Genomic DNA, 10,357 nt, shown 5'->3' on the forward strand with positions numbered 1-10,357 from the left:
ATTCCCTCATATACCTTTTATTTTTCGAGTTTTTGTGGCTATTCTGGCTTATGCATTTTTCTGTACAAACTTCAGAATTCCCTTTTTTGTTAAAAAAATTTTTATTGGGAACATGACGAAACTTCATCTTAGGGAGAAGTCAACACCTTTTTGTGTTGATGTCATTCCACCTACGAACAGTTGTCAAGTCCTTTGTATCCTTCAGAAATGTTAATTTTTTAATGTTGGATTTGCATATTTCTGATTAAACTTCTTCCTTGTTATTAATTTAATTGTTATGATAAATAGGATATTTTTTCACTACATCTTAGTTCTGGTGGTTGTTTGTATATATGAAAACAACTGGTTTTCATATATTAATTTTGTATCTTGCTCCTTTGCTGAATTACTCTCATTGCTTGTAGTAGATTTTGAGTTGATTTTCAAGGATTTAAGATACACACTGATGCCACTTAAAAAGAGGGATGTTTTCGACTCTCAAACTAAATGACAAATACTAATGATAACGTGGGCATCTCTGTGATGCTGTGTGTGTAGTGGAACTGCTTCTCATGTTTCCCAATAGGCGTTACCCTAACTCTCCGGTTGAGGTAGATACATTTTATCATGTTAAGGAGGCAGCATTTGATTCTTGGTTTACTGAATGTTGATCATTAGATATTTTAGTTTGTTTATCCTTTAATGAACATGATTATTTGATTTATCCCCTTAGATCTCTTCATATAATTGACTTATGTTTTGCCTGGCTATGTATTTACTACAACCTCATTTGTGGCAACTTCATGAGATTTTGCTTTCTCAACGCTGGGTCTGCTGAAAGTCTAAAAATATGGAACTTTCTTTTTATAAGCATACAGAAAAATAACATTTCTCTAATGACATGCAGGTGACTTGGGAGAAAGAGGGGAACGTGGCCCTCCAGGAAGAGGTCCGAAGGGCTTGCCTGGAGCAACAGGTCTCCCAGGTAAGTGTGTTATACGGCAGCACAGGGTTGAGAAATTGGTAGCGAGTGTGCAGTCTGAATTGGATACCATTATAAAGACTTGCCCTTTAATTACTTATGCCTGTCATGTGATTCTCAGTAACGGCTGGCACAGATTTTTCAAGACCAACTTTAAGGAAGAGTTAAAAGAATTGTAAATCATGCCTCTGTTCCTTGTGAGAAAACAAGTGTCAGGGCTTAAAATATTCATTTCTTGAATAGATGACTTTAAAAAATTGTGTCAAGGTCCAGCCACAGTGCACTTGTTAGAAAACTTTGAATGAATGAGGTCCTAGCCATTGTTAGCCTCGTTGATAGTTTCCTGTTTATTTTTAATTTTTAAAAATTTTTTATTTTTTTAAAGAATTTATTTATTTGACAGAGAGAGATCATAAGTAGGCAGAGAGGCAGGCAGAGAGAGAGGGGGAAGCAGGCTCCCTGCTGAGCAGAGAGCCTGATGTGGGGCTCGATTCCAGAACCCTGAGATCATGACCTGAGCCGAAGGCAGAGGCTTTAACCCACTGAGCCACCCAGGTACCCCTTCATGCCTGTGTTCCTCATGAGAAAACAAGTGTCAGGGCTTAAAATATTAATTTCTTGAAGAGATGACTTTAAAAACTCGTGTCAAGGTCCAGCCACAATGCACTTGTTAGAAAATTCTGAATGAATGAGGTCCTAGCCGTTGTTAGCCTCATTGATAGTTTCCCAAAATGACCAAAAAGTCAGAGCAACAAGAAAATTAATCCAAGTTTTCAAACTACTCATGTTGCATAGGGGGTAACCGAAGTCTTATTTTACAAGCTCCTGTTTCAAATATCCAGACCCTCCAGAAACCCAGATCCAAAGTAAATAAATAAAATAAACCTGAACATTCCTATTCATATAGCCACAAAGAACCATGCACGAGCCACGTAGCACAGCTGCCCTGGCTGAGGTGACAAAGTTGCCTCTGTGTGGAGAGCCTGGTTTTGCACACTGGGCGTCTGTTCTGTCTTTACACACTGGCTACTCTGTCCCCACAGCCTAAGCTGCCACACATTCATCCTCTGGGAAATGGCCTACCAGCCCCACCACAGAAGCAGCACAGAAAGTCACTTCGGTTTAAGCGCCTGAATGATATGTAGCCTCCCAGCGAATGCTGGGAATCAGGGTGAGAGGATCTGCCGAGAAAGGGTGGTCCACGCTTCCACAGTGGATTTGGAAAACTTGGTGTAGGGAAATGTAGAAAAAGAAATGCTCATTTTCCAATTCTGACAGGCTTACCTATTCAATCATGCTTCTAATTGCAGCCAAAAACATCACTGCTTTCTCATTATCCATTTCATTGCTCCTGGGAATTGCTCTCTCATTAACATTTTTTTAAAAAAATATGAATACATTTGGAGACGGTTCAAACACTGCTATGCAAAACTGTGATTCATGGGTCTGTCAAAATGCTTTCACAAATTGATAAATTTTCATGATTGGAAAAGGAGGTTTTTATGATTGGAAAAGGAAAGAAAATCTGGTTGAAGCTACACGGGACCAAGAGAAGATTTCAGTGTATGATAAATTCTGCATCCACTCATGGATGTTGAATAGAGGAAACGGAAATAAAACTTACTGAGTGCTTTCCTCCTTTATCAGTGGTAGCGATAGGTGGTTTAAAGCTGATAAAAATATCATTCCAATCTATTTAATGATCTATATATTATAGGATTGCCTTACAATTTCTCCTTCTCCCACTTTGTTGACAGATCATGTAACATTTCGCAGACCAGCAACTTGTATTCTTGGCGAGATTTTCCTTTAGCAGAAATAGATGATCATTTCTGGTGACTGTTAGTTTCCAACACTCTGTTGATAAACCATGTTGTGGGTTTCAAATGGGAAAACTGAGGCAGACCCAGCTCTGTACCTGCAGTGCCCCAGCCTGTCACGAGGGGACGTGTCAGTCTCCATCTGCAGTAATTGCACTCAGAGTTGCTGGATCTGACCCGGACCGGTTCCCCTGTGCTCTGGGGCCATTGCTCTCCCAGAAGGGGGCGTCCCTGGTTTGCTTTTTAGTTCCTCAGACATGTGCTGGGCACAATGGTTAAGGCAGGACAAGCTCATCCCCGGCAGCTCTGCCTGGTCCCCATCTTGTCTCCCTTAGGAAAAAATGAATTTGTTATAGCTGGTCTTGAATTTAATACTTAAATATGCTTTGTTAACAACGGTTGTTGGCTATTTCAGGACTGGGGCACCTGCCCTTTGCCTTTTCCTTTCTGCCTCTTGCCAGTCCTGGTCCCTTGCTTCCTGGTACACTTTGAAATCTGGGCTTTTATTCTATTTCCCTTGAGAGGATATCTGACATTATTTAGTGGGAAATCTGAGTTTCAGATTATATTTTAAAAGCCTGGGCCACTCTTCAAAAGCACACAGTTTTGCAAGTGCTTTAGTGCACAGGCACAAAGGGTTTATGTTCCCCCCAAACCTCGAAGCATCAGCTGGGTGCTTTGGTTTTCTCTGGTTTTTAGGTCAGCTCACATTCTCTCGTCTACGCTATGAATACGCTTAGCTGACAATTTCCCCAATCCATCACTCCCGAAACAAGAGCTATTTGAGTCATTCGTCTCCTTAAGCTCGTACTGGGCAAGTGAGCTATCTGGAGCTCCACAGTTCAGATATCCTGGGTTCAAATTCCGACTCTGTCACTTACTAGCTCTATGACATTGGGTGACTTCCGACTCCAAATCATAAATGCTAAGTACTGGTTCACAGTAAATTATTAAACGAGTTCACTGTCCACTGAGAGGCTGGGCTTTTTAATTTCCCTGGCAGAACCTGGAATGTGATTAGAAATGTGGTTTCTGGGCGCTCACAAAGGTAATAGTAATAGGACTTTAGGGCCTGGAGGAACTTCCAATAGCACTCTGTGCAGGGTTCTTGTCTGGTACCTAAAATAAACCTCCTGCAGAACAGGATATCCTGCAACTTTCCTTGTTGTCTTCTATTGGGACTTGGATTTGGGACTTAAATCCTCCTGGGTGAAAAAACTTCATTTGATCATTCTTTCTGATGCAAACATATCTGATATAGGATATATTTGAAAAAAAGGTAGCTAATACATTAATTATCTATCAGTTATCAGAATTCCTTTGCTCTTTGTAGTTAGTTTTAGTTCTTCATCTCCTTTCCATATCAGATCTCTCTGTTCAGTGTCTAGTGTTTAGTGGCCCTTTGGGCCGTGATGGTACGCTGCTTCATATGGACCATAGATCATTATTAAAACCACCATGCAGATTGGCTGTAGGGCTCTTTGTCTAAGAAGTTCCCATATCCTCCAGTCTGTTTCCCACAGCCCGAGGGAGGCAGAATGGGTACTTAGGGAGGACAGGCTCTGGAGTCAGGCTGGCAGGGTTCAAACACCGCGCTGTCACTTCCTTGGAGCTACCTCACCTCTTGACGCTTCCATTCCCCTCCGTGTCACAAGGTTAATAAGCACATGTACCCTCTAGAGTTATTCAGGAAGATCTACATACCCATGAATACATGTGAAACACTTAGAACAGTGCCTGGCATATGGCCGGCATTTTGCAAACTTAGCTATGATCCTTTTGTATTCCTCTGTTCGTGTTTGAGAAAATACAGACTTACAAAGGTCACCTGCTCTGACAAAGGTCTCTTAGGTAATCAGTGACAGAGGCAGATACTCATACTTTCTAGGTCCAGGTTCATGTAGTAGACAGAATGTTGAGCTGGCTCTCCAGTCATGTTTGTCTTTAGCTTAGTCTTTGCCACTCTAGCCATGTAACTTCAGCATGTCCCATAACCATTTAATGTCTTGACTTCTTTTTGTCTCTCACAGAGCAGAGCAGATCACAATAGAGATCCCTGGGGCTTTAGATGCCTTCAACCTCCTGCCCCTACCTTCAGTTACTTACCACAGGCCTTTGGTGGTATCGCTTGATTGGGTTGTCTCATTAAAAGTAACCCTCTACGCCTGCTGCCTCTGAATTTGCCTGCTTGGGACCAGTTCCTTGCCGCTCTGAGGATTTTAAGGAAACATTTTGAGAATAGGTTCTGATCTCCACTGTGCATTCAAACTCATGAGGGGAAGAAGCCAGTTAGATAAGGACACAGAAGTTTGTGACCACCAGGAATGTGGCCTGTGGGTTGACATGCTTTCCCTTCTGGGATGAGGAGAGAAGGGTAGATCTGGCTTTGTACAGGGTCATGCTAGGCAACTGGGCTACTTAGGTTTCTTAGGCAAAATTTGCCCAGAGGTGAGCTTTACTTGTGAATACTGAGTGGAAAAACCCCCAACAAGCCCCAGACCAAAGGCACATTCAGTGTAGCCTGGTTTAGCAGTAGCCATTTATCCTATTTCTGTCACTGCAACTATTATATTTGGCTGTGGGGATCTTAAATACACAAACCATTTTATGCCAATTCCTTAAACATATATGCTTTGTTAAACACCACAAAAGTAAGCTTCAGAATAAGGTGAGAACTGTAAGGAAGTCTCTGACACATATTTTACATAACCCGTGGATAAATTAATGCTGAAAATTACTTGCAGGTGGTTTTTTTTTTAAGGCCTTTATAGGGTCCCTTTCACTCTGCCCCACGTGTTAGATCCTTCAGAATGTTCCAGGGGTGACTGGTCTCTGTCAGTGTAACATGACTACCCTCTAGTGTTCACACAGAGAATAACACATTATTTTTAAAAATAACACTGTTTGGCCATAACATTTTTATAGGCCCTTGAAATTTCAGAAAACTGTGTAATCATTAGCTGGTTAGTGCAGCTGCATGCCCATGAGGCAGACAAAGCATAATGAGAACACTTCAGATCTGTTTTCTTCTGAGGAGTTGGAGGCTAGTTTACAGATATTTGCTAATGAAGCTGCTGGACTTCTTGAATGATTTGGACTGTGACCTAGTGTCACCCCAAAATTACATTCCTAAACAGTAACAAGAACATTGGAGAGTAAATGCCCAGGGTCTGGGCTCACCGGAAACTGACGATCTGTTATGTGACGCCTGGTTTCTTCCCCTGGTCATTTCTACAGGACAAAAACCTCAGTAAAAATATCTTTAGTTTCTTAGGATACATAGAGCTCCAGAAGAATCAGTATTACTCTTGTAGACTGTTCCTCTTTTTACGTCCTAGTCAATTCAGATGCAAAGAATTAAAAAAACACCCCCCCCCACACACACACACACTTGCCGTGCAGGCCCACGCATGCACATGCGCAGTGGCGCACACACCGCGGCAGAATTAGCTCATCCGTGGCTATGGGGGTAAGGCTGGATTGGAGGGGCGGCGAAGAGCCCTTGTTTCCAGCTGCAACACCCTCTAGCTATGTGACAATGGACGATTATTTAGCCTTCTGAACTCTCAGTTCACACAAGAGGAGAATAGGATCAACGTTGAGCACAGTTCATGGCCATGGTAAAGTGGAAATAGTTTGTAAGTGTTGATGAGGAGGACGACCTTGATGACAGTGACATCATAAAAGCTCCCGAAGGTCACTTGCTGTGTTTGCCCAAGGGAGAATTGGACTAGATGTGCTTTACATAAAATCAGTCGAGGGTACACAGGATGGCTTCATCAACTCTTTCTTCAGAGGATGAGCAGGAATCTGGATTAAATGCAGCACGTGAGAAACCTCTCCTGGAATGTGTAGTGATGGGGCACCACATAGGAAAACCTAAAAAGCTTTCCTTCTGATTTCTAGTATCTAGTGTAGTAGAGAATAAATTCCCTTAAGTTTAAGGTTTTAGGCACGTGGCTGGTTCTATAAATGTTCAATAAAAATTTGAATCCTAAGGTTTAGAAACGGAGACCTATTCAAGAACTCAGCTTCGAGCTTTCCCTGACAATTATCAGAGGTTCTGCAGGCTCTGGCCTGTCTTCCCTCGTGGCAGCTGTGGGCTGGAGCGGAGCTGCCACAGGCCTCAGTCCTCCCTGTGGCCTCCCTACCAGTGAGGTGGGACTTCTCATTAGATCAGTTTTCATTAGACCCGCGTTATCACTTTTCTTCTTGTAAAGACAACAAGGCATTCTTAATCCAGGGCCATTTCTTTACTTCCTTAAGGGTCAGCAGACTTTTTCCGGGAAGGACCAGAGTTTTTGGATCTGCGGGCCCTGCGGCCTCTGTGCGAGTTAGACGCTCTGCCCTTGTAGTGAAAAAGCAGCTGTAGGTGATACATACACACATGGCCATGGCTCTGTTCTAAAACGATTTACAAAAACAGGGGTTGGCTCCTGGGTTCCGCCCTGTTCGCCTACCCTGATCTGCCTTATCCGCTCTGCCTCCGTGGTCATTTGGTTTGTGACCTTTCCTTTAGGCATTTTCTCCTCTTCATCCTGATTTGATTTTGTGAAAGCAGACATGGTATGTCTCCATGGGAACATTGCTGCACCTAAGGTGTGTGCAAGTTACCCTTTATGCGCACCTTTTTCTGGCCTATCTTTAAACCTTCAAAGAGCAACTTTGAACAACCACTTTGTGTCAGGAGACCTGGAGAGGCTCTGCTAGAGGCTTCTTGATTTACAGGTGCTCTTGATTAGGGAAAAGCTTTCTCAGGGCCCTTGTCTTTAGAGGAAAATACAATCATCTGCTTCACTACAACTTAATATAGTTAAATGGAGGCTTATGGGATAGATTAGGGGAAATCACTTATTTCTCGGTTTACCTATAGGCTTGAGATGGAGAGAATCAAAGATAATAATTCAAACTTAATAATGGGTTATTCTATATTCTTGCTTTGTGTGGATCTAATTGTAAGCATCGCAGGTAGAATGAGATCTTATATGTAAAATAAAATCTCTGATCTATCTTCCCTCTAAAAGTATGTGAGAGGGCGCCGGGGTGGTTCAGTCAGTTAGGTATCTGCCTTTGGCATGATCTCAGGGTCCTGGCATCGAGCCCCAGGTAGGGGCTCTCTGTTCAGTGGAGAGTCTGCCTTTCCCCTCACCCTCTCCCTGCTGCTCTGCCTACTTGTGCTCTCTGTCAAATAAATTTAAAAAAAAAAAAAAGTAAAATAAATAAATAAAATGAGTAAATGAAAGTATGTGAGATATATGTAATAAGACTGGATATATGTAATAAGACCATTTAGTTAAGACTGGACCACTATAATAAGACCAATAAAAGACACGTGTAATAAGACCACAAAAATAGAAAAAGAAAACTAAAACCACTAAGAAAGAAGGCAAGTAACTGAATCTAAGCAGATACATAAGTGAACATGTCCACTGTTTCAGCGGAACGGCCCAGGTAGGAGGGCAGAGACGGAAAGAGGATCTCTATAAAATGGTATCATCATGGCACGTGCAATTTGTCTCACACCGATTGCTTCCTGCCATTGTTACGCTAATAGTGGGAAAACACTGCTGGTGTGATGCGGTGGGTAAGCATTCAGCAGAAATTCCTCCCTGCCATGGGGTGCCCTGCCTCAGAGAATGTGCCCCACGGTGTGACCAAACCACCTTTGAATGTGACAAAGGGAACAAAATGCTCCCGAGGAACGCAGGCCATGATAAAATTCACCCAGGGGTGAACCCCTGATGGGAAAACATCTGGGAAGTTTGCAGGTGCACTGCACAGGCTTCTAAGACATCCGTCAGTGATATCCTCACAATCAGATAGCCCCTACTTAGTGGAGGCTTTCAGACAGGGAGTTTAGTTTTAAGGAAGGTATCATCCTATCTTGGAGATGAAGAAACTGAAAGGTTCACGACTTGCTAATGCTGCCCTGTTCACAAACGGCAGAGCAAGAACTCAGAGCTCTCTGCCTCTAACCCCTGTGCTTCTAACCACTGCGCTGTAGTCGTACTGCCTGTCTGGAGACTGCTCGCCTCGTAGGGATGAGGCTACTGGAGAAATACAATGTGAGCCACAAGGAGAGTTGTGTGCATAATTTTAAACCTGCTACTAGCCACATTATCAATGTCAAAAGAATCAGGTGAAATTCATCTTAATAATAGTTTATTTCAGCCACTGTGTCTAAAATATTATCCCTTTATCATGTAATAAGAACAGAAATTATTAATGAAATATATTTTGAACATTTTACACTATGATGGCGACTAACATAACATTTACGCTAACAATTACATTAATAACAATTACACTAATATAAAATTTACATTCACTTTTCAAAGTCCGGGTGTGTTTTACACTCTTACCATTCATCCCAATTTGACTTAGCCACATGTCAGTGCTCAATAGACCTGTGTGGCCAGAGGCTACCCTATTGGAGATGCTGAGGCCTCCTTTCATTTTTAATTTCTAAGAAACCCAAGTCCAGTGAAGATATTTTCACCATCATCATTGATCTTCATCCATCCTTTCCAAAAGCACTTCCTAAGGCCCTGGGTGCACCCCGCTGGGCTGCGGGAGGGAGCCAGGTGGGTGCGTTGCGGCCAGCTCACTGCCGCCGGGGTTCTCTCTGTTCACATGTGCAACCGTTTGTGTTTCAGGTGAACCAGGTCCTGCCAGCTACGGGAGGAACGGCCGGGATGGCGAGCGAGGGCCCCCAGGGGTGGCAGGAATTCCCGGGGTACCTGGCCCCCCGGGCCCTCCTGGCCCTCCTGGGTTTTGCGAGCCAGCTTCCTGCACCCTGCAGGCTGGGCAACGGGCATTTAGCAAAGGGCCCGATCCGTGAAAAGCTTAGTGCTGCGTGGCCGTCTGCATAAACCGTGCCTGGCAAAGGAGCGTGGAGGAGAAACCCCACCGAAGCCGAGGCAGGAGACGACAATGCATTACCTTCAACGTTATTACCTAAGTCTTATTTGACGGATTTAAAACAATGGTGCTATTCAACAAGTCCTCTTTCTTTGCCTTTGGAGAGTAGACAGGAGAGTCATCAGATTAAAACAAAACAAAACAAAACACAAAACACAAAACAACCACAACCCCCCCCAAACCCTCTCTTTAAATAAATTTCTAATCCTCTTCCCGGGGCGTTGAACTGAATCCAGCGCGCTGTGCGTATGGGACACATCGTGGACCAACGTGCCAATAAAGAAGGACAGCGGGTTTGGTTTTCCTTAGCTGGAGTAGTTCTTTTCCTCTTTTATTTAGATGTTCTCAGATTAATGTTTGGGTTATACAGAGGATTATCAGACCTGCTGGAGCCTCCTTAGAACGCCCAGCAGCCTGTGCTCCCAGGTGCCGCCCGCCACGGTTCTCGGCCGCCAGGTGCCGGTTTTGTAGTGCCTGGATTTTTGTTGAACTGTACTGTCTCCCAAGCCCATTAAAGTTTTGAGCTCTTCTATGTGAAGCAAAGAAGGAATTTTAACATCCTGCCATTCATCGGTTTTAACGAGGTTATTTATTTTCAAGGTTTGAGGTGAAATCCCTGGTTGTACCAAAGAAGAAATAAACATGATTTCTTAAT

At 43.2% G+C, this 10,357-nt stretch overlaps 1 protein-coding gene across 1 annotated transcript in view; it reads left to right on the plus strand.

Annotated features, from left to right (window-relative positions):
• COL9A1 (collagen type IX alpha 1 chain) overlaps positions 1 to 10,357 on the plus strand; it is an 84,507-nt gene extending 74,150 nt beyond the window's left edge. Inside the window, 3 exon segments of the mRNA XM_045069375.1 lie at positions 887 to 964; positions 9,438 to 9,583; positions 9,585 to 10,357. Coding sequence (XP_044925310.1) covers positions 887 to 964; positions 9,438 to 9,583; positions 9,585 to 9,653 — 293 coding nt within the window. The 3' untranslated portion in view covers positions 9,654 to 10,357.

Source organism: Mustela putorius, unplaced genomic scaffold, assembly GCF_011764305.1.
Source record: "Mustela putorius furo isolate JIRA1106 unplaced genomic scaffold, ASM1176430v1.1 tig00003927_pilon_pilon_pilon, whole genome shotgun sequence".
Lineage (NCBI taxonomy): Eukaryota > Metazoa > Chordata > Mammalia > Carnivora > Mustelidae > Mustela > Mustela putorius.